This window comes from Scyliorhinus canicula, chromosome 13 (assembly GCF_902713615.1).
Source record: "Scyliorhinus canicula chromosome 13, sScyCan1.1, whole genome shotgun sequence".
Lineage (NCBI taxonomy): Eukaryota > Metazoa > Chordata > Chondrichthyes > Carcharhiniformes > Scyliorhinidae > Scyliorhinus > Scyliorhinus canicula.
Window position 1 is genome coordinate 24,755,261 of NC_052158.1, and position 25,655 is coordinate 24,780,915.

Consider the following 25,655-nt stretch of genomic DNA (forward strand, 5'->3'; position numbering starts at 1 on the left):
GATTTTTATGCTAGCTTTATATTTGAACCGTCGGGTCATAGTCAATGTTAATTAACTGCCGTTCATGTTTCGTTCGTGTTATATTTCCTTTCTGTTATATCTCAACAATTACTAAATTTAAATGAAATCATCGTAACTGAATCTTTGTAAGCTCTGCAATGGCATCTGTTGGGGTTGGCCCAATATATTAGGTTACATTCAAATACTTATGGGCGCACCAGTTTGCTTTTAACAAAAGACAAGAAAGTAGAAGTGGGTACGAAACTGGGAATGAAATAAAGTATTGTAACTACCAAAATGGATATAAAGACTAAATAACTTGCAAGTTAAATTGCATATTATGGAAGAGACAATTTTCAATACCAATCTTCAAAAATCTGGAACAATATCAGGAAACATGTTCATCCCGAAATTCGCGACAGGCCTCCCGGTCTCCTGTCGTCAATTCGTTGCAATGCCAGCGAAACGCCCATAGAAGAAAGAAAAAGGCCCTTCAGAATTCCCCAGGGGTCCATATCTGCTGCCGAAATAATGTTGCGCTGCCGGAATTTAACACACAATGTCAGTATTGATACAATCACTCGTGGAAACTGGCCGACGCATCAGAGTGCGCAACATATGTTTCTTTTTAAATTAAGCGACAATTTAGCATGGCCATTCCACCTACCCTCATCGTTTGGTTGTGAGGGAGGAAACCACGCAAACACGGGGAGAATGTAAAAATTGCAAACAGAGAGTGATCCGGGGTCTGCATCGAACGAATGGGTAATATAGTTTTTTTTATATAAATTTAGAGTACCCAATTATTTTTTCCGATTAAGGAGCAATTTAGCGAGGCCAATCCACCTGCCCTGCACATCTTTTGTTTTGTGGGGGTGAAACCCATGCAGACACGGGCAGAACATGCAAACTCCACGCGGATAGTGATCCAGGGTCGGGATTCGAACCCGGGTCCTCAGCGCCCTAGGCAGCAATGCGCCACCGTGCTGCCCTGGGCAACATAGTTGAACAGAGTTGGGATGGAACACTGCAGAAGTCACGTTAAATGTTTTCATGGCCTGGGTGAAGTTAAAATTGCATTAGTCGTTTCAGGTTGACAGCACTGTATATTATTTTTTGAGAAATACTATTGGTAAGTAGAAGCTACTTAAAAGCAGGACATTTTGGTTAGCTTAGCGGAACAAAGGCAGCACGGTGGCGTTGTGGTTAGCTCTGCTTGCTCCCGGTACAGAGGACCTGGGTTACTTTCCATGTGGAGATTTTTTATTTTCCCCATGTCTGCTTGTGTCTCACCCCCACAACCCAAAGATGTGCAGAGTAAGTAGATTACCCACCGTAAATTGCCCCTTAACTGGTAAAAAAAAAAGAATTGGGTGATCTAGCTTTGTAAAAAAAAAGTTAACGGAACTAGCACTTTCGGTCTTAATGATCCTGGCAACTATCTGGTCACAAGGAGGAATATATAAGTTATTGATAATTCTATATGTGTTGATGATGAATTCTGATTTCTTTTCTTTTGCTGTTTTGCATTTAAAATGTTGGGTGTTGTTTGAGGGCGGTTGGAATAAGAGGATTTATGGTCAGGGGATTGCCGTTGTATTTGTTATTGTTGATTTTTTATTGATGTAACTTTGATGAAAATATGGAACACGAGAATAAAGTATTTTTTTAAAACCATGGGAATCAAACGTAATGCATTTGAATGCGTTTTTAAATGTTCACAAGACTTGGCACGATGTGAACGTTGTATTTACGTTCTAATTTATAGACTCACTGAATGAAAATAATAAAGCTTGCCTTGTGAAAACTTTACTTCAGAGAACGGAAGAACAACGGGAAAACTGCACAGACGACGCATTCAACCCACGCAAGGGCAGCTGATTCGCTAGGACCGCGCTCGCCAGCCCCGGCTGCCTGAAAAGAGTTGGGGACAGCAGTGCAGAGTCTTGTCAACAACGTTGGCTCCATGAGTGAAGGTTTCCAAGGATTTGGGCAATCAGTGCAGAGTGAGGCCCTTCGGCCCAGCGTGTCTGCACCGGCTCTTTGAAAGAGCACGTCACCCAAGCCCACACCTCCACCCTATCGCCATAATCGACAAACCCGAGCCAACACTGCGGGCAATTGTGGACACTAAGGGGCAATTTAGCATGACCAAGCCACCGAACGTGCACATCTTTGGATTGTGGGAGGAAACTAGAGCACCCGAAGAAAACCCACGCAGATGTCAGTTCGAACACTCCCTGTACCTGGGCATCCCAGAGATGGCGGTGATGCAAGGCCTATTGTGAGCTTGGTCCATCTTCAGGCGGATATATTATGTTGCCGGGTCAGACAGGGTGCTGTTACGGCATGAATCTGGCATGAATACGGCATGCGGTGATCTGGAGGACCCCAGACATGCCCCCAATCGGAGCCTGGAATGATCCCATGGCAAAACGTTTCAGGGTGACCATCACTTTGAAGGCCACCGGGTGCGGCTGTTCCACTCCCACAACACTATTCCCCCAGCAGCGCAATAATGTGACAAATAAGCTGTACGGTATGACGGGTCAATAACAATCTTCGGTTACATGATCTTTCCGACAGGGCCACGTATGACAGACACTGCCATTGTACTGGAGACGTAATGCGACACCGCCTTCCCACAAACCCCTCACCCCTGGAGCGGCATACTTACCATGGCCATTAACTGGCTACTTCTCCTCTGGGCCAGGCTGTGGTTCAGCAGGGCCATTCGTGTACAGCTCCTGCTCGTGCAGCCTCATTGCGCTCGTTGTTGGCACAATGAGTGGGCAGATGCCAACGACTCCAGTTTCGATACTTAAATCATTTTTCTGCAGGGGGAAATAGGTATATGACAGGCATAACAGGTTGAGGACTCCCGTGCCCATTCAGTTTGGTCTGCGACAGTCGGTGCTGACGGTTACGTTGCCTGCATCTGCAGGTCAAGGCGTGCCTGCGGCTCGCCACCTGCCCCTTCAGTGGGGCAACGTCTCGGCTCTGTGCCGAGGAGTGTGCTTCGCTGGACCCCGCCCATCCCGTGGATGAGAGGCTGTGGCCTCCAAGCCCCGAGTGGGGAGGCCTGGTGTGGGGGTGTAAGTGGAGCCTTCCAAATGGCGATGGATCGCTGTGCATGTGGCCCAATGTGGAAAGTCATTGGGATACACAGACTGCTAACTGCCATGCAGGCTGAGGCAATGCGATAATTTACCAGACCCCACAGGTCCGGGTAGATTACCGTAACTCATGGCCATCCCCTTTCTTCCCGGGCTACTCCCATCCAGCAGTGACAGAGGCCCCCGCCCAGATACACAACTGTCAGCCCACGTATGCGCCTTTCTAATCTTGATTTGGGTTCTCTCTCACCCTTGTCATCCCGCCGCCTTTTTCCCGATTTTAAATACGGGACAGGTAATGCAAGGCTCCAATGTGAAATCCCATTGACAAGCTCTGGGAGATTATATATACCCCTCTATCAGTGAAAGGCTCGACGCCGAGAAACCTGCGGGCACGAAACCTGACAATATGTTTCAACTTTAAATAAGCTTAATTTGTGTTTTTTTCTAATTGGGCCATAAGCAAGGATCATTAACTTTGCTTTGATATAATTTTCAATTGTTCCTTGTAAGCCAGTGGGGCTGCAGAGATGCATGTATAAAACCAGCCATTTACGAGATTAAACCAACAGTTTGGTGAAATTATCCATTCGGGAGATGATCGGCGATATTCTCATTTCGGCAACGCTAAAATCGCGCGGCCCCAGAATCCCCATTCATGACCAAATTGGGGGCAAGACACTTTCGTGAATTTCCACCCCCTCCAAAGAGGCATACTCGAAGAGGACGCCATGTGCCGTTCCGACGGATTTTCGATTTTGCTTTGGCCCACGCCCCGCAGCTACGCCCCCACCCCTTGGGTTCTCGATGGCGTAGAGTCATCAGTCGGGAACTCGGCGTAGCTGCTGTGGTCTCAGTCGGGGTAGAGCCGACACTCAGGGGGATGGGGGGGGGGGAATTTATCAGGGGCTACAGGCACTGTTGGGGGTTTTCCGGGGTTCGCGACGCAGCCGGGTCTGCAAACGGCTGACGCCTTGCTGCAAAGCGCAGCGGTTGCCGGCCAGCGCTGGGCACATGCACGCCCACTAACCCAGCAATTCTCTGGGCTGTTTAGGCAGCTAGCCCGTGGTGCTCCAGAATATTAGCTTCCAGCTATGGAAGGATCGGAGGCCGTTTTGCGCCAAATGTCCGGGGGTCAACCCCCACTGTTTCCATGCCAGCGTTAGGACATAACTTCACAATTGTAGAATTCAGCGCTATGTGCGTGATTCACCGTTGGACGACGCCAAAACCGTAACAAGCAATTCGGCTGAGAATGGCCTACAACAGCAAAATCGCGGTAGGCTCCCGTTGCACGCCACATCAACACCCTCTGCTCTCCTAAAAAATGGCATATGCGTCGCTCGGCACGCTGCATTTAAACAACATTGATACATTATTACCTCGATTCTCCATGGCCTTCGTGATTTACCGTCTTTGCAGAGCCGACTTTCAATGGCGTGGTTCACTTATGGTTTAAGAAATTGTGAACCTGCCTCATACCTGGTGAGCCAAAGAGAGAGGAGGGAGAAAACTGAGTGGAGTGACAGTGGGTCGCCAGCCAGGATATTGTCCATGCTGGAGACAGTGAAGGGAGCACTGCCAGAGCCATGGGAGGGGAAACCAGGCCAAGCAGCTGGCGGTCATCTTGCTGCGTATCCACTGATCACCCAACTCGGCCCCTGGTTCTACAGTGACTCCGTCCCTACAGGTGCGCCCAACCCTGAAACCCCCACAACAGCCTCCACCCCCTCCCATCCCCCGGGGCCCGAAACATCTCCGCCCAACGGACCGCTAATTTCTGGGGAACCAACCAGGACCACAGCCACAGCTGCCACTCCCCACAACTCCGCCCTGCCATGCCAGAAGCACTCTGGTCATCAGCACGGCTCTTGATCTCTCCACAGCCACCACGCTAGGCTCACGACCGCTGACTCCAACATGGCCTGCGCCATCGCGAACTTGATTCACCAGAGGTGGTGCATCACCGGAAGGGCCGATAATGATCTTCAAACGCCATTGCGTGTGGCGCATATCTCGATGAGGATGGTTTGGTGAGGGTTTAGCATTGTAACCAGGCATCTGCTACAATGTCGGCGTCGGGATCAATTCTCTACCCAATCGCCGTTCCCGATTTTGGCTTTCGGATAAAGGGAATCCTGCCGCTGGTCATTGTATAGAGGTTGCGAACTCGCAAGCAGAGCCGGGGGAAACTCCCTGCAAAACCCGCCATAAATTAAATGAGATTTTTTTGGGGAGAATTGGACCTATTCCTTGGGGAGAATTGGAACAGTTAGACACCCAGCGCAAACCCAAATTCGGCCGGATAGCCGTGAAACTGCCCGAGCACCATCTACGTTGCTGCCATCGAGAACCTCAGTGTGCAGTTCTTGGTATCAAATGTAGAGTTTTCCTTTGCAACAAGGGGCCAAATAAGAAAAGTAAGTACAATGTGAGACAGTTGGAGCAAGGTAACCGGCAAATAAGCAGAATTATACATACTAATAGAAAGGGCAGGACAATGCAGAGTTTGTTGAACTCAGCCCAAAGCATGACACAAGCTTTCCACCCTCCCATTCATTATGTATACACCTCTTGCCGGCTGAGAAAGGCAGACAGCATTGTCAGTGACTCCTTACTACCATGTTTTATCTCTTCCAGACACTTCCGTCAGGCAGAAGATAAAGAAGTCTGGTCCCGCACAGTCAGACATCGAAACAGCTTCTTCCCCTCAGCTACAAGGCTCCTCAACGACTCTCACTTGGAATGATGTGTTCCCTGTAAGAACACTATTCACGATGCCCTACGCTGCTCTTGCTTGGCCCTTTTTTTCGCACTACAACCAATAACTATCTGTCGATGTTCCATTTGTCAATGTACTCTGTCGATTACTTTTCTGTCTGCTATGTACGGACATTGTACGTTCCCTTAGCCACAGAAAAATACTTTTCGCTGTATTCGGTGCATGTGACAATAAATATCAATCAATCATTGCATCGTCCCAAGAAGCCTGTCTCGAATTAAAATGCAAATAATTTGCACAAAAAAATAAACAGGAATTGGGACAGAAGAGCGTACTAAGAAGGATGTGAAGCCAAGGCTGCCAAGGAACAGGATTTTCAAAAATAAAGGTTCGTTCAGTGAAGCGAGGACCGAGGAACAGTACAAATCTCCAAGATAAATGTGAAACTTGGAGAAACCAAAGCTAAAGTTCCGATCAGATCGTTGGGATCGATTTCCTCACCTGAGGAGAGATACGATATAATAATCATATTTTGACTGGAATTATGAAGAATGAGATGAGAACCGATTTGAACTTCTAAGTTCTGTCAGAACATGCCGGATTTGATGCAGGGATGGTGTTTTACCTGGCTGGGGCTTCTGGAGCAATGGTCACAATCTCAGGGCATGATCTTCGCAATTTAGGAACGTATGCAGAACAAATTCTTCACTCAGAATAACTTTAATCAAGATTCTGTTCTTGACCTGCTCTGGCAAATTGTAACATCCGTGATGTTACTAATGTTGGATTAAACGATGATAATGCCATGATAATCAGTGGATGATTATTGGAACCTGTCTTGTTCCAGACGCTCATTGCCTGGCACTTGTGTTGCGCGAATGTTACTTGCCACTTGTCAACCCAAACCTGCGTTATGCCCAAATCATGCTCCATTGCGAAATAAGATGCTTCAGTATATAAGGAGTCATGAATGTAAGTCATCATTGTGCAGACAACAACAAACGTTCCCACTTTTGTTCTGAAGATGCTGGTATGGTAATTGAAGAATCAAGTGAAGATGGTTGGGCCCAATATGATACACCGACTGTTGTCCTGGAGCAGTGATCATTAACCTCCAAGAACGAGACCCATCTTCATTTTAGCCAGGTTTATTGCAAACAGCGGAGGACATTGTTTTAATGTTTCTTAATCAATTAGCTTGTTAGAAGTTGGAGTTTAAAGAGGTCACATAGGTTGGTGTGTCCTTCCACTGGACTAGCAAACTAGCGATTTATTGTTGACATGGCTCAGTATCTGAGAAAATGTTAGAGACAGAAAGCTTGAAATAAGTCAAGGCACAGGGCAGAGGGATATCGGACGGAGTTGCAGAAACAAAATGCCTTAATCCATGATGAAGACATTTCAGACAATGTGAAGTTTGGAAAGATATTCAAAGGCGTGTTATTAGAAACCCTGGTGTGATAGGGAGAGATTTTGTGAGACCACTTTCCTCACAGGGTTAAGACGGACTTCCAGAAATAGCTGAGACATCCATGGAAGTTACTTTGGTTCCTGTGATTTGGGAATATGGCGTGTCTGACCGCAGTCTGTCCATTGGTTTACATAGACGGTGTACCTACTGAGTTAATTGCAGGAAAGATAGACTGTATCATGCCTGATACCCTTACAAATTAGTACACGCATGTACAACTATTGTACAATATAGTTGAGAAAAATTAGTGTTGTATTATCGACAATTCTTTCAAGTTTATTATTATTTTCTATATTTTTAGAATTTGCCTGCAGTCTTGTGACACTGACCCCTCCTTTGATATACAGACTGAAATAATTTAGGATGTATCCTGTCGGGTCCCATTTGGCTTGTCGAACAGTAAAACCTGCTGGAATTCTAAAACCCCTTCAATCCAAGTGGCATTAGATTGGTTATCAACAGTACAGATACCAGGAAGCCACAAAGCGTCGTATTAATTTTGTGAATATTTTCCAACAATGCACGTTCCTGTGGAAATGATATCAGGGCCAGTCAGAAGAATCGTTACGTCATCGCACGCGTGATACGCTGCTAACATAAGAACTAGGAGCAGGAGTAGGCCACCTGGCCCCTCGAGCCTGCTCCGTAACGAACCCACATCAATGATAACAGAGATACAAATGTGATGGAATGTACATTTTTAGTCATTAATTTATTGTTGAACAACCAAATCAACTGATGGTCAGTCATTAAGATATCTTTGCATCATTACGATTTGTAATTATTGTTCTTTTTTCCTCATAGCGGAAGATCTTGATGAACAGGTCTCAGGTACAACAACACATTAATAACTAACGGACATAAATGAGGACATACAGCAGCCAAACATTTTAATATGTATGCGGCCATTGAACTGATACGCTGGAGGCAGGGTGGTATAGTGGCCTGCGTACACGGAAAATTCCACTGGTATTCATGAAGGTACCAAATTCTGCAATCCTGCAGGTCGTCCCGTTCTCCGATACCAGAATCCTGGGGATTCCATGCGTACTGAAGATCTGTCGCAGTTCCTCGGTAGTGGTCTGAGCAGTGTTTGCCTGCAATTTGGAGGTGGGGAGAGGGCTGACTCGCCCATTCCCAAGGGCGAACAGCACCGCAGGTGATAACTTCTGGTTCTCCCGGCAACGTACACAATGCAGGGCCATCTGCTCCATGACAAGATCGATCCCGGGCCACCACTTATAGACGGAGGCCACGATCTTCATCTTTTAAGTACCCTGGTGTCCGCTGTGGAGTTCCTGGAGAAGTGGATCACGCCCACATTCTAGAATCGCTATTCATATTCCGCACATCTTCCACTGTGCATAGCTCCTGGATTTTGCAATTATAGGCCTTCAAATTCCTTAATTAAGTCCGCTGTTGGGTAACATATTCAATGACGTAGTGGACGCGGTTAACTGCGGGTCCATCTGGGTCCAACCTCGAATGTACGCCGTAAACACACTGTTAGAATGTTTTTACTTCAAAGACGACGGAAAACCTAAGGTGGGTCAAATATTTTATGATGCTATTGGGTGGTCCTCTACAAGCCGAGACTAATGCTAATCCCCAACAATTGTACTAAAAATTGCAATTGTATAAAAAATACTACTGTATGCGTTCAATGTATTGCCAGTCATCAGTACCCGCATGGCCCTGCTCTAATTTCCCAGTGTGGGGCATGTCTTCCGGCGGATTGGATGCCTCCAGAGTCCTAAACGAAGTGACCCTGGTGCTCTGCATTCGACGTTGAAGACAGCCTCATGCCATTCCCATCACCAGTGTAGAATCCGTGCAGAGAGAATACACAATAAACGGTAGGCAGGACACAACAATACTGATTTATTCTCGGTGAACAATAACTCTCCACTCCTTGAACAGTCTCCCCCTTGGACATGCCCCCACGTCGCGGATTGTATACGATAATGGCTAAAGGGGAATACCGCCTTGTTTTCGAGGATTATCGTATTCCAGAGAGGTCAAGGGGAAACGGATGGTCAATATAAAGTGACCCCCGTCCGGGTTGTAACAAGTGCACACCTTATTTTTGTTGATGAACACACTCACGGCAACTTGACATATGATTGCAAAGAGCACGAGTTCATGTATAATGCTAAGGAAAGAAGAAAACTGGCTGAAAACAAAACTGAATCGTTGAAAGGGGAAATAATGTGGCCACATTGTCTAAAACAGGCATCGAACATATATTAATGAATAGATTCTTGAACCCTGAGTAACTTTTCCTTCAGTTACGTGCAAGGACCGTCCGATAGAATACTTTCAAACAATAAAATAAACATTCTTGAATCTGATGTGCGATTCCACAAACATCGCATGGCGTGTAATATTCGTTGTTAAGAAAATTCAGCGTTCAGGTGATGTATGTTGTACAGATGGTCAGGTGACATTGCATCAAAAATACATAAGAAATACAATTTGGTATACATGATTTTCCGAACCCAATATGAATTGTTCATATGTGGAGATATTTTGATTTCTAGAAAAAAGGAGATCAGTTCAAGGTGTGTACCATTATGATGCTGATGCTTTTTTTTATTATTCATTGATTATTGTTCCTGTAATTATGACTTATTTTTTATTGTTTCGAATACAATTTCCTGGGAAGCTCGTGGTGCTCAAAAGATCAAAATCTGTTCAGCATATATAGTTTCGTATGGAAAGTTGGGATGAACAGGTGAGTAAATCGTTGCAGCCGATAAGGTAAAAGTAAACCTCGCCCACTATTAGGAACAGAGTTTCAGATTTATATTTACCTGGAATACGGGAAGAAACAGCGATGAAGAGATAAATTTGCGTGACAGGAACAAAACGTGCCTGTTTCCGTCTTACAGTGCGCGGCACGGTAGAACTGTTCCTTCACAGCTGCGAGGTCCCAAGTTCGACTCCCGGCTTGTTTCACTGTTTGCGCGGAGTCTGCACGTTCTTCCTGTGTCTGCGTGGATTTTCTCTGAGTGGTCCAATTTCCTCCCAGAGACCAATGTTGTGCAAGTTAGGTTTATTGAACATGCTAAACTGCCCTCCGTGTCAAAAACATGTTAGGGTCTGTTATTGGGCATCGGGGATAGGGTGGGGTTGTGGACTTCGGTAGTGTGCCCTGTCCAAGGGCCAGTGCAGACTCGATCGGCCAAATGGCCTCCTTCTGCACTGTAAATTCTATATAGAATTTGCGTTTGTCCTTCCAGGAGGGCAACATGCATGGTTTGCAAGTTGGAGAGGAAGACCTGTCGAATTGCTGCAGTGCATATTCTAGGTATCATTTATTGGTGCAGCGTATGGCAGTCTTAAGTTGCTTGTAGCTGACCTCATCAAAGTACAAGGATTGTTTCCATCGTGCCCCTGATTTATTTATTTTGTAATCTTTTCATCAGCATTTCTCCGATTTATGCACAATTGTATATAAACATCACATTTTTCTTACCACGTTAATGTACTTTATAATACCGGATGTTTTATTTTGTTTTTCTTTGAATTGGTCCTATAGACATTTCGCCGCCCTCTGGGTCGGTCTATTGTCTCTCCCCATTCCTCCTTCCATTGTGTACTCCCCTTATCCCTTCTCCCCTCCCCCGGTGGTTTCAGCTGTGTTTTACTTTCATTTTCAGGGGCTACACCCTCCCTCCACGTCTCTTCTTTTTGTGTTTTCTTCACCTTCCTTCCATTCCTTCTCTCACCCCCTCTGTCCCCCTTAGTTTGTGCAGATCTTTGGTAACTCATCCAACTTGTTTTTTTATTCTTAACTTGCACCTCGTTGGTGGCCTGAAAATGATTTGGAACAGGCCAACAAACTGTCGCCACGTATCTTGGAAGCCTTCCTGCGACACATCGCGCTAATGATTTGTGACTTGTAGATGGTGCAATGTCGTTGGGGAGACGCAATTTTCTGTTCTCCGCTGCATACCTTCATTGCCTAACATGGTATTGCCGCCAATGCATTTATTTCCCTGGTCGAGCTACATTTGTCACTACGATAGATTAAGACTGACATGCAATTTGAGGCGGGAGCATGACACTGTGCAATTGCAACTCTTTTCGTACAGACAATGGAATACTTTCATTTTGCACATGTACATCGACCCATCAATTCGAGATTCTCCAGTGTTGCATTCATATGTGCACCTATGATGCCCTGGGAATCCCACTCGGATGCTCTGGAGTAAGTATTTATCCAGCAATAGCCAAGAAGTGCGACTTTTTCTGGACAATTACGCTTCATTGGGAACAAACTGAACCATGCTAATATTGGGGGAGGTGCAGTGACAAATTGGTTAGTAGAGCTGCCTATGTCTGAAGTACCAGTTTCGATCCTGACTCGGGGTCACTGTCGTGCAGAGTTTGCATGATTTTACCCATGACCGCCTGGGTTTCACCTACACAACCCGAAATATGTGATGACAAGGTGGAATGGCTCCGCCAAATTGCCCCTTAATTGGCAAAAAGTAATTCGGTGTTTTAAAGTTATATTTAAAAAATATAGAAAGTAATTTCGGATGGTTACGACAGCTTTACCCGGATTGTGACTTGGAAAGAGTGAGAAGGAAGATAAAACACTTATCCCCCAGAGTAACGATTTGAAGACAAAGACATTCCGAAACCCACTAGACATTCTGAAACCCATGTTCCCTCACTGGAGATAGCACACAACCCTTCTACCCGACCTGAAACCGCACCATCCCTCTCCGAAAGCATATTCCCTCTGTAAAACCTCGCAGCGCCACACGACGCCACCTGGTCGGACGAAACACCCCAGCCCTAACCAGTACTGGCAAAAGCCTCCCGGCCCAATACGACAAGATTCCCTTCCGGTCCGAGCCACAACTCCTGGAATTCACAAATTAAGTTCTTTACGCGTCAGTTTTGTCTCAATAAAATTCGAGAGGGATATGTAGGTATGGTATTATTTATTTTTAAACAACTTGCAACGCTGACCCGCTCGATAGAGATTCAGAACACATACAGTCTCCTGAAGCTCCCAGAACAAAGTGAAACCGAGGACAAATACATCTCTATACATATCTTTTAAATGGCATCAATTTTCGCAGACAATATTCCCATAGATCATCCTCCAACTCCTGACCTTGCCATATTTCCTGCTTGGCTCAGTTCGCATTTCTCAACACTGGGTCTCTTGTTACCCCGCATTATTTTCACCATCCTCTGCCCGAGGCTGCCCTCTCCCCATTTCTGGCCATGCTTCGCTCAATACCTTTGTCCTTTGTCTGCTAACTCAACACGATTAGACCGGCTCTATCCTCTACATTATGCTAACTAATTATTCAATTTTATATTACATTCGTTTATTCAATTCCCCTTTCCCTCCTTTTATCATTTCATGATAACCTATTGGTCTAATCTGTAGCTACGGCCCCTCATGTAAGAAAATTCGTCGCTGCATTGCCAATTCTTTTTGCAGCGCCCCGTCATCTGCTGCAACCTCGTTGATCCTAACAGCCAAGATTCTAGGGGCGTCTATCTGTTCCAGTGCATCCTGCATTTTACCTCAAGCATTTAAGGATGGCTAGGCCCACAAAGTTGCTGCCGAGTGCCACTGCTAAATACATGACCTTATTTATGAACCAGTGCTTAAAACCTCCGAATCCCCAGTTACCCAAGAGCCAGGGTCCTGTATACCGTCCAGGTGGGCCCGTATGCGATCCATAAATTTAGTGATGTTAGCGGTTAGGTCTTGAACTTCCATGATACGCTTTCTTTGCACTATGGCATATATCCGACTCTCACGGGCCAGAAGATAGTCAAGAGCATACCGGTTCTGCATGGCAAACAACAGCAGTTTAGACAATTCCTTGGTTATTGCCCCGAGGGCTCCCAAGGTTTCTTTTCCCAGGATGGTAAGGCCACAAATGAAATAATTCCTATTGCTGACCGCCAAGGAACCCCCTACACCTCCCAGCGTCAAGACGCTCAGAATTCCCCATCCGGATGAGTGGCCCCGGTTGGATGCCAGAACCTGAGATTTTTTACAGTTCTTGCAGAATTTTGCTGAGACTGCCCGGCGCGCCAAGTGATTGTGCAGTATCCACGCAGAGGGGCAGAGTACTGTGGTGGGGACTAGAGTCCCGATAGCAATTCGGTGGGGAAATGGGGTGACAAAACGTTGGTCGCTGTGTCATTAAAAATAAAGTAGTATCCTTGCTCCGTGCACAGGCTAGCATCACAATCAGCATATCAGCGTATCATAGAATTTAAGTGCAGAAGGAGGCATTCGGCCCATCGAGTCTGTACCGGCTCCTGGGTAGAGCACCCTACCATCCAGGAGGGCCCGTATGTGATCCATACATTTAGTGATGTTAGCGGTTAGGTCTTGAACTTCCATGATACGCTTTCTTTGCACTATGGCGTATATACCACTCTCACGGGCCAGCAGATAGTAATTACAATCATCACTGCTGAAACAATTCTCGTGCGACCGCGAGTCTCTATTGGTAGATACGCCCTCTGCCGTTGAAGCTTATCATAATGTGAGTGGGAATTATCCCGGAGAAGGGGAAGGCAAATAGCCGGTGGTGCTGAATCTGGATCGTAAGGAAGAGTGACTTGCTCGGGCGGTGGCTCGGAACGCTGACAATGAACCATTGTTTTGGGGAGTGCCCCAAAGCGGAGAAACAGAAAATAACCTAGATACCGATGCGGGGCTCGGGTCGCAGGCAACCCTCAACACCTCCGCCCTATCCCCATAACCCAGTAACCCCACCCAACACTATGGGCGATTTTGGACACTAAGGGCAATTTATCATGACCAATCCACCTAACCTGCACATCTTTGGATTGTGGGAGGAAACCGGAGCACCCGGAAGAAACCCACTCCCACACGGGTAGGATGTGCAGACACCACACAGACAGTGGCCCAAGCCGGAATCGAACCTGGGACCCTGAAGCTGTGAAGCAATTGTTCTATCCACAATGCTACCATTGTACCCTTGAGTGGGGATCCCACAGTAGCCCAGTTTATCCAGCTTTGGAACGCCCATTTGGGCCTCCTAGCAATGCAGAAAGCCATAGTCCCAAAGGTGATATGAGAGACATTTGCCCAGCCACAAAGGAGCTGAAGGCCAGCCGTCAATGGGACGCATGTGGTGTTGCAACAGACGCATTGGCCGAACGTCTGTGGGACGTGACACCTCCTCGTCCGAGGAAGTGCGGAACAGACACGTCATATTCGTTTCCATCTCTACCAGCAAACAGCCGTACCCCTCACTGCTGAAACAATTCTCGTCCGACCGCGAGTCTCTATTGGTAGATACGCCCTCCACCATTGAAGCTTATCATACTGTGAGTAGGAATTATCCCGAAGAAGGGGAAGGCAAATAGCCGGTGGTGCTGCACCCGGATCGTAAGGAAGAGTGACTTGCTCGGGCGGTGGCCCGGAACGCTGACAATGAACCATTGTTTTGGGAGTGCCCCAAAGCGGAGAAACAGAAAATAACCTAGACACCGATGCGGGGCTCGGGTAGCAGACAACCTGTACCTGGCCATACATGCGGTGGTAGATCTGGTAGAAGAGATTCATACTTGCCACGTTTCTCTCATTCTGGGTCCTAAATGAAGTAAGTATATCTCCTGATACCTTACATTCTAGTTGTACCCCCTTCTCACACGCGACGTCCTCTCACCAGTCCTCCTCTTTCTCCCACAACCTCTTCCTACCCTCTCTGCACGGTCTGACTTTTCCTTTATGGCATCAATCTTAACACATCCAAAATCAAATTTACATGTACTCCAAAAACAAGGCAATGTCCATGCAATGTTCCCTTCCCATCGCCGGGACTGGTGCAATTGCTTCATGGGTCCTGCATCGTCCATTAACCTGATGATCTCCCATGAGTAGATGTCATGTCCTCGTATATGTGGGCATCGGAGAACGTCACCTCTGCATAAGTGAAATGTCCTTGTAGTTTGTTTGGGGTAACATATATAGATGATATTTCCCTTTTCCATTTCCGCCGCCGATGTCACTCCAAACGAGGCGAGGTTGAAGATTGCACAGGCGGCCCGTTTCCAACCCATCATGCTCCACACCTGTAACACAGTGCTGGATAAGGGAGGCAGGTTAGTGACCGACGTTTTTATAATGGTGCAGGTGGACCCAAGCACACCGCCCCTCCTCTTTAACTGCAGTGAGTTTGGTAAGTAGAACTTGGAAGGTCCCCTCCCATCGTGCCTCCAACCTTTTCTGAGTCCAATTTTAGACCATGACATAATTACCAAGCTGCACTGAAAGCGAGCTATGTAATGGGGACGGTGACGGGTGAGCTACTCTGACCTGGCCATGGATTTCCTTGAGGACCTTAGTGATGGCTAGAACATAGGTAGTCATTTCTTCAGTCACATTGTGAAACTGGACCAGTCTGGGAACATGCATGTTCCAGGGAGTTCTAAGAGGCCTACCATAAAGGATCTCCGCAGGAAAGAGCCGGGCCGGTCCCGCAGGTGTAACCCGCGGCTGGAAGAGGGTAACGGGGAGCAACCTAGCCATGTCAATCACGTGTCTGCTCTTAATTGAGCCAATTTAGTTTTGAGGGTCTGAATGTGTCTCTCAGCCAACCCAGCCGCCTGCGGTCTGTACGCACAGTGTAACTGCTGGCGTATGCCCAACAGGGAGTAGAACTCCTTGTTAATCTGTCCAATAAAATGAGGCCCGTTATTAGAACTTAATTGAGCTGGTATTCCATACCGGGGTGTGATTTCCCACAGCAGAACTTTAACCACAGTACCAGCTTTATTATCAGTAATTTGATACGCCACAACCCATTTGCTGAACATATCCACAATAACCAAGACATATTTCTAACATTGACACCTTTCCAACTCAATGTAATCCATCTGGAGCGTCTCAAAAAGACCAGTGGGCAACAGGGTTTGCCCCATACCACAAGTGATATCTTGTCGGGTGTTATATTGCTGCTAAATCAACCACCGATTACTGATACTCTGGGCCAGCCCATGCATTTTAGGATGCCACCAAGCGTCCAGTAACAAATGACTCGTCGCCTGAGCACCACAATGAGTTCCAAAGTGTACACATTCGATGACCAATAATGCTAGCACATCAGACATACAAGTCTGATGTGCTGTCGTGGTCCATGGAGAAGAAACAGAATCATATGTACAACCTAAACGTTTCCACATTTGTTTATCACTCTCCGGAGCGTCCATCTTTAACCTTATGACGTCCTGCATGGTTTGCATTGGCTTATCAGAGGCAGACCTATTTACTGCAGTACGTTTAGTCTGACTTAACATTTTAGGCATCACCACTTGCTGAGTTTGCGCGGCTGTCCACGTTGCACAATCTGCACGTCCATTACCAACGACAACCGGGGTCCTACCGTTTCTATGGGCAACGCATTTAATGACGGAAATCTGCGCGGGCATAAGGAGGGCCTGCAGTGGGTCATTAATTAAACCCCGGTGGGATATCTCCGTGCCTGCCGAGGTAATCAATCACCTATTCCTCCAGAGTTGTCCGAAGTCATGAAATACCCCGAAGGCGTATCATGAGACAGTACATATGTTTACCCGGCGATCTGTCCCAAGTATACATGCACGGGTAAGGGCAAAGGTTTCGGATTGTTGGGCTGAATAAGGGGTCTGAAAAGCGGCCGCTTCTCGGGTCAGGCCATACTGATCCACGATTGCTTAACCAGTAAGTCTCCGGCCAGTGGGGCTTATTAATGCACTGCCATCAACATACATAATCATGTCATGTTGATCGAACGGAATAACGCTCAAAACTTCCCTTATCGTAGTAGCTTCCTGAATCAAGGCGAGACAGTCGTTGCCAGGCGCATCTTCATGCTCAGGGGGACCACTAAGAAAACAGGCTGGATTGATAGTGGTACAACATTTACGTGTCAGACGTGGATTGTTTAATAGGTATATTTCATACCAATTCTGACGAGCTGCGGTAAGATGATGAGTCTGCAGCTGCCCCAGCAGTGCGATGACTGAGTGGGACCTCGACACCGTAATGTCCTGTTGGAGAGTTAGTTTGGCAGCAGCCTGCAAACTATTGTGTATCGCTGCCAGGATCTGGATGCAAACAGGGTGGCCCAACACCAGTGGATCAAGTTTGGAAGAGATTGCCACGGGCCAATGCTTATCCCCTGTTGCTGGGTGAGTACAGCGTTTTAACCCCCTTCCAAAACAGTACAGTATATCTGGAACGGTCGGTCGTACAGGGGCTTGCCTAGGACAACTGCTTGTAAGAAGGCCAACTTCAGGCATCGGAAGGATTCGAGTGCCTCGGTGGAGAGAGTAAAATTCCCCACTTTGCTAGTGTAAGGCGTCAGCAGCTTTGTATAGACAGTGATGTTTGGTATCCACTGCCTACAGTAATTTACCATACCCAGCCAATGACGGACCTCTTTTGCTGTGGTAGGGGCGGGGATTTGACATATGTGTTCATTCCTACTGGGTTCGAGACTTCTTTCTGTGGCTGTAAGTAAAGCTCGTAAGAACTTGACCTTTGCCTGAGCCACCGGGACCTTTGATTGTGAAACAATTTAACCCAACGAGGTTTGGTGGTTTAATAACTGGATCACATAATCCCTGTTACTGGGCTCGTTGGGACTCGCTACCAATAGTTAATCTTCATACTGCACGAGAGTAGAACCATGCTTCAATGTCAAGGCCTGGAGTTGGGTCTGCAGACACTGGAGAAGAGCGTAGGTGAGCTGACGAACCCCTGAAGCAGTCGTTCCCAGGTACACTGATGTCCATTGTAAGTGAAAGCAAACAAATAATGGCTTTCAGATGCGAGTGGAAGGGCAACGAAAGCGTGCTGGAGGTCAACTATGGCGAATACCGGGGCCCGAGCTGGAATTTGAGCCAGTATGTGGGCGGGATTAGGGACGAGAGCATGTAACGTCTGCATGGTGGAATTGATTGAACGCAAATCCTGTACTAACCGGTACTGGTCCGGTTTGCCTGGTTTGGGCACCGCAAGTATGGGGGTGTTACATTCCAATTGGCAAGGGACCAGAAAACCCTGTTGCAACAGTTCTCGGATTTATTTGTCTATAGACGGGGCAGCATGAGGTTTCAGGGGTTATTGCCGAAAGGCAGGCAGCGTTACATGGTCCTTAATTGTTACCTTAATGGGTGCAACATTTGCCTGTCCCACTTGTTATGGGTATTCTGCCTTGACCTGTGGGTTGACATGTTCCAAAATGTCACGTGCCAGGTGATGCTGGAGTTGAGTGTTAATCGTTTCAGGGGCCTCAAAATATTTTATGGAAGTGCCGTTCGGCAAGACATGAAGTGCGCACTCTGTTGGATCTGAATGGTCCACTGTCCTCCTTACCATCTGCCCCAGATGCTTGGCATGGTATTGGTCGTGGACTTGACGTGTAATATAAGGGCTCACATTAGCTGACTGTTGCCATAAATGTGGTGGTATTGTCACAAATTCGGCTCTACCTTCTTTTCCCGTGACTGGCTGTAAAGTTGACTGGCCATTCGTTCCCAATAACGGACGATTTTAGTCCTCCAACTCCCTGTTCTGTCCGGTTCTGTCATCGGCCAGGGTAACGTGGTGCAGTGAATGTTCAATGTCCAACGTCCACCACTGGGGAATGATAGAAATATAGCACTGTTGTCTCATCCTCCATGATTGAACCGTTACCCTATCGTCTCCGCACTCTAGCTGTAGCACGAAGATACACAGTAAATCTGGGGCCTTCAAATTACAGTCCAATCAAGTAGTCACCACAAACTGACGATCTGTAGGCGTGTTCTCTTAAGTGACTGTCACCGGATCAGAAATAGGATACTCACACACCTGACCTTGGAACGGCGACAAATGCTGGTGTGGTGGGATAGTGGTAGCTAAGTTCTGATTGCACCGAAGACATGGCTGCTCCAGTGTCGATTACAAATGGGTAATGTTGATCTCCTATCTGAAGAGAGATAATAGGTTCCCTGACCGATTGGAGACTCCTTACGACTAAATTAGCTATTGAATCTCGTGTTGGGAAAGAGTTTGCCTGGGAAAGGTCGGTGTACCTCGTCTGTCCTCGTCTCAGTAGGTACCCCCTCCTTTGGGTCGGGTTGTCTCCTTCTGCTGCCCGTCTTCTAAAGGGACATTCCTGATGCCAGTGATCTGTATGGCCACAATTAAAACCGGCATTGTTCCTTCTATATCTTTCCCGTCTTATTTTCCCAGTGGACCAATGGCCCCTCAGAGGGGGCGACAGTTGTAAAGTTGTTGGTGCATACGGTGGGCCATAAAGAGGGGCTGAGGGTCCATTCGGGTGGGTTTGCAATCCTCCCCCTTGTTGATCCGCCCACCCAAAGTCACAATATTGGGGTTCCAGCTGGTACGCCACTGTATCTGCCGCTGGTTGGAGTCTCAGATCAGCCTTTTCCATTACTTACTCAGTCTTAATCTTTGTAACTGAGCCTCCTTCCTGGCCTACACCGTCCTTCCAATACAATCTGACTGCCCGGCTCTCTGGGAAGGGCCGTTCTCTGTCCAACTCATGTTATTACATTGCACGGCAGTAACCACGGAAGGTGGGAGGCAATGCATTGACATAGCACAATATTGAGGGGAATTCTGACCATTTTTTACAGCAAGACGCCTTACTGCCCACGGTAGATTTCATTAAAGGGTTCCAGAAATTCCTCTGGTTCCTCAGTCTTTTTCGGTTTGTGGTCAAAGATAGCAGATATGTTTACGGGCTTTTGAAATGTGGCATTCAGCCAATTAAGGATGTGTGCACATCTATCATCGTCCAAGGCATGGGCTTGCTGGTGCGGCGTGTCTAGCATAATTCAAGTGGTTGAGGTGACTGCGGTACTCTGGTGTGATTAAAACCTGCTGGACAAGGGCCCAGAGGTCCCCAGAATCAGCCTGATAAACTGAGATGGTAGTTCTCAGATAGTCTACGAAAGCAGCAGGAGATGTCTTCCTGTCTGGGATTGCATTCAGAATAGCCATCATCTCACTGGGTCTCCATGGGAGATAAACGTCTACCGTTGGCTGGGCTGCTGTTGTAGCAGCATCAGTTTTGGGTATTTTCTGAATCGGAAACTGTCTCAGAGTCTCACTAGGGGGCGCTTTAGCGGATTCCTCTGGCTCTTCAAAGCCTTCGACGTCCTTCTCTTCCGATAGGGGGGTCTCCGGCTCCTCAGAACCATTCCCGTCCTCACCCCGTGTTCTCTGACTTTGCTGTCCTATCATATTGGCCTTAATGGATGTAGGTGGTCTGCGTAATTGTTTCTGGATAGGATCATGCCCCTTTCCCATTGTTCGAGATCGAGTCCTAGAGCTATCCGTGCTTGTGGAACGGAGCTCCGCCTCTCTAACACAAAGTGAGGGTGCAGGAATAGGACCCACACTATCAACTGATGGGACTGGACAGGCTGGCATGATTTGAATCTGGGAAGCAGCGACTGGATATAATTTATGATACCCTGGTAGTTCTGGAATTAATTCAGGCAATGCCACTGGTGCAGTCGGGACTCGACCCGACATGATCCAATCCTCTAGGTCATCGTCTACCTCTGTCAATGCAAGACAAGCCATTGAAATACGTAGACCATTGTTGTTTACTCGAGGCCCTGTTAGGTATCTCCCTCTCTTTACTTGCGCGCTTTTTGAATGCACACTCCTTTTTCAAGTTTTCTGTTTCCCACTTCACTAATTTGAGTCCACATTTTAAGGGCATTTTCTTGCTAACTTGACAACATGATCTTATCCCTCTCCTCTTGACAATATTGCCTCCATGATCCAATTAACTCTTTGGCTTTCAAACTTTGGTTCTTTTTACATATTTCACCCTGAATTTTCTTAATGATGTCCAGATTGTTATTGCCCCCTAGTGGCCATTCATCACCCAATTTTTTCCTTAAAGTTGCTGACATTTTTCTAAAATTTCTCGCTTGATCTTCATGAATATCACATAATATTTCCAATGAACTGCTTGGATCACTCGTGTTATCCAAGCAACTCCCCATAATCTCGAACTTGTCCTCAAGACTGCGTTGTTCGCCACTACAGTCCAAGTATCCAATTTTAGCTTAATCAATTATAGTTTCAAAAGCACACGTGGAACTGAACGACCTATCCGATATCCTATCAATTCCGTACTCAACCCTTAACTGAACTATTATTATGATATTCCATCAGTCTTCCACAACCGTCAGTCGTACCTACATCGACTGATTCTTTAAATTTTCTAATCCCGAATGACCTTTGATCTCGTCGAGATGATCTTTCCAGACCAACCGCGAGTGACCAGACTAATCAGACAATGATAAAAGGTGAAAATCAACGTGGTCATTTTCCAGCTACTCACATTGTGGGCCCATTTCCTCTTTCCTTGTCCAACATCAGTCTAATTCTGATTCCGCATATGGCCAGTGGTCGCCTGGAGGTGTCCCGGGTTTCGGCACCAAATGACAAATTAATTTCTTTATCCGTCAGTCTGGACTCAATAAAACTCTACAGGGATCTGTAGATATGGTATTATGTATTTTTAAACAACTTGCAAGACTGACCCACTCTGTAGAGATTTAGAACACATACAGTCTCCTGAAGCTTCCAGATCCAAATGAGACCGTGGACAAATAGATCGCTATACGTATCATTCAAATGGCATCGAGTATCACATACAGGATTCTCAGAGGTCATCCTATACACCTCCTGACCTGTGGTTGTCTGTAGAACTCCCGGGTTTCGGCACTAAATGACGGATAAAGTTATTTTTCCCGTCAGTCTGGTCTCAATAAAACTCGAGGGGGATCTGCAGGTATGGTATTATTTATTTTTAAACAATTGCAAGGCTGACCCGCTCTATAGAGATTTCAGAACACATACAGTCTCCTAAGCTTCCAGAACCAAGTAAGACCGTGGACAAAGAGATCTCTATACATATCATTCAAATGGAATCAAGTTTCACATACAGCATTCCCATAGGTCAACATATACACCTCCTGACCTGGCCATATATCCTGATTGGCTCACTTCGCATTCCTCAACCTTGGGCCTCTTGTAACCCAGCATTCTTTTCACCATCCTCTGCACGAGGCTCCGCTCTCCCCTTTCTGGCCATTCTTCGCTCAATTGCTTTTGTTCTTTGCCTGCTAACTCTACTATCACACCGGCTCTATCCTCCACATTATTCTAACTAATTATCTTATTTTATATCACATTCGTTTGTTCAATTCCTCAGAATGACACGACTCCGGCAGAACCACATAGAATCAGAGAAGGCATCCTGCTCTCTCCATGATTCCCTTCTCTGACCATCACCTCCTTCTGAAGTGACACCCCCACCCGGACAGGGACGCATCTTGGCATTAAACAACACCGGGTTTGACAACCCCCACCCTGCCTGCCAGATTGAATCACCTTCTGGCCGAAACCGCTTCAGGTCTCTGCCCCAAGACTGGCTGAAAAACCTTCTCATTATCACTCCATCGTCCGTTGATTGAGTCCCCACTCACTTACAGAATCCCACTTCCTCCCTCCAGAAAGCATACCCTCGAACTTAGTCCCATCCTGCACTTCCCCCACCTCCAGAATCGCTGCCCGTCTTCCTCACCAACGCTCCCTCCCTTTACCTTCACTGAGCAACTCCTTCTCCTTCCATATCGAACTCACCCAGCTCCGTCTGACCAACCTCCCGCTCACCATTGTGTCCTAGCGCACCACTGACGACGCGCTATCCTTTGGTCACATATCCTCGGCTGTAACTGCAGAAGTCTCCACTAACCCCCCCCCCCCCCCCCCCCCCCACTCCGGGCGAATGCGAAGCCACCCCCGCAAGTCTGCAGTCAGGTCCCCCAAACACCGGGTCCAAATCCGACAACGAACCTCGCTAAACCTCACCCGGCGTAGCCTGCACCACGGAGTCCGGGTCCCAACCAACCAACGTGGCCCACTAACGCACCACCAATGCCACCAATGAATCTGACACCCAGCTCCCCTACCTCCCTACGTCGCCATCTGGACTTTAAAAATGAGCTGCTGCCTATAATTTCTGCCTTGAAACATCCACACTATGGAAGCTACTGCGGCATAAATGGAGTGTGGCTTACCCATCTGCACTCCAGGTACTCCATGACGATGCTGCCGGGGCGTGGTTTATTGCTTCTGTCTCACCCAGGATGGTTGAGAAATCCCAGCGCACAAATGTCTGGTGTGAGCGGCAATCTGCCAGAGTTTGCACTTCACGCGAACTCTGGGCGTAGGCTAGAGAGAGTAGATTCGGTAGAATTGCATCCACTTGTAAAATGACGAAGAAAGGTTCGAATCCAGACCGTTAGCATTCAAGGTGAAATAATTGATGGATAAAAAGAGAACAAAACTAAGAGTACAACATTACCCTATCTGCTCAAATGCAATAAAAGCAAACTACTGCGGATGCTGGAATCTGAATGGAAAGAGAAAATGCTGAAAAATTTCAGCAAGTCTAGCAGCATTTGTCCGGAGACAAAATAGCTAACGTTTCCAGTGCAATGACTCTTTTTCGAAGCACACAGACAGAGAAAGTGGGAAATATGCATACTGTGGAATGAAAATGAAAGATGAGTCAAAGCCACAGAACCCCTGGGAAAGCGGATGCTAATGGCCACTGAAACATGCGGAAACAGTCTAATGCCAGTCCCTAGAGAGGGCACAAGATGTGTTTAGAACATAGAACATAGAGCATTGCAGCGCAGTACAGGCCCTTCGGCCCACGATGTTGCGCCGTCCTGTGAAACCCCTCTAAAGTCCCTCTACACTATTCCCTTATCGTCCATATGCCTATCCAATGACCATTTGAATGCGTCCAGTGTTGGCGAGTCCACTACTGTTGAAGGCAGGGCATTCCACGCCCTTACTACTCTCTGAGTAAAGAACATACCTCTGACATCTGTCCTATATCTATCTCCCCTCAGTTTCAAGCTATGTCCCCTCGTGCTTGACATCACCATCCGAGGAAAAAGGCTCTCGATGTCCACCGTTATTAATCCTCTGATCATCTAGTATGCCTCAATTAAGTCCCCTCTTAACCTTCTTCTCTCTAACGAAAACAGCCTCAAGTCCTTCAGCCTTTCCTCATATGTTCGTCCCTCCATACCAGGCAACATTCTTGTAAATCTCCTCTGTACCCTTTCCAATGCTTCCACATCAGCCTTTCCTCATATTCCTCATGTTTGGTCAAACAGCATGGAAACTAACATCAGAAGATGAACTTTAGATGTGGAGGGAGGGGAAGGTGGAAGCAAGGAGGAGAAAGGTGAAGGAAAGGTGGATAAGATGGGGGGAATTGAATGTGTATTAAGAAAGAAAGATATGGTAAAACACAGTTAAAATGAAATAAAAGCAAATGGGTTGAGGTGGGGTAGAGCTGATCATCTGAAGTTGTTGAATTCAATGTTCACGCCGGAAGGCGTGCCTAACTGGAAGATGAGATGTTGTTCCTCCAGTTTGTGTTGCACTTCACTGGGACATTGCAGTAGGCCAAGAACAGACCTGTGTGGATGGGAGCAGAATATTTTGTTAAAATGGCAAGGAGACGGAATGTCAGGGTCCTGAATGCACACAGACTTAAGATGCTCAGCAAAGCGATCACCCAGTCTGCGGTTGGTCTCTCCGATAGAAGAGACCACATTGGGAGCAGCAAATGCAGTAGATCAAATTGAAAGAGATGTAAGTGAAACGCTGCTTAACCTGGTATGAGTGTCTTGGGCCTGGGATGTTCAGCACGGACGGGATAAAGGGGCAGGGGTTACACCTTCTCCGATTGCACAGGAAGGTGCCATATGTGACGGGAGAGGTATTGGGTATGGTGGAGGAGTGGGCAAGTTTGTCACGGAGGGAATGGTCTCTGCTGTATGCTGGCAGAGGGACTGAAGGGAAGATGTGTTTGGTGGTGGAATCACGCTGGAGTCTGCGAAAATGGCGGAGGATTATGTTTTGCAAAAGGAGGCTGGTGGGATGATATGTGTGACCTTGGGGGCTCTATCCTTCTTCTGCGAGGGAGTGGATGGGGCGAGGGTAGTGGCGCGGGACATGGACTGCACACTGCTGAGCGCCCTGTTCTGAACTACATGTATGCCATCACGGTTAAGCAAGAAGGAAAACATTTTCGCGGCACCATTTTGGGAAGTGGCATCATTGGAACAAATGCAACGGAGGCGAAGCAGTTGGGAGAAAGGAATGTACAGGGTGTAGGGTGCGAAGAGCTGTAGTCCCGATAGCTGTGGGAGTCAGTTGGATTGTAGTGGATATTAATGGAGAGCCTATTACCGGAAATGGAGACAGAAAGATCAAGGA

The 25,655-nt window shown here is 47.0% G+C and overlaps 1 protein-coding gene across 1 annotated transcript in view; it reads left to right on the forward strand.

The window, feature by feature from the left end:
* LOC119976764 (spindle pole body component 110-like) overlaps positions 1–25,655 on the forward strand; it is a 546,263-nt gene that overhangs the window by 12,398 nt on the left and 508,210 nt on the right. Inside the window, exons 4-5 of the mRNA XM_038817508.1 lie at positions 8,114–8,140; positions 9,850–9,870. Coding sequence (XP_038673436.1) covers positions 8,114–8,140; positions 9,850–9,870 — 48 coding nt within the window. The remainder of the gene's footprint in view (positions 1–8,113; positions 8,141–9,849; positions 9,871–25,655) is intronic.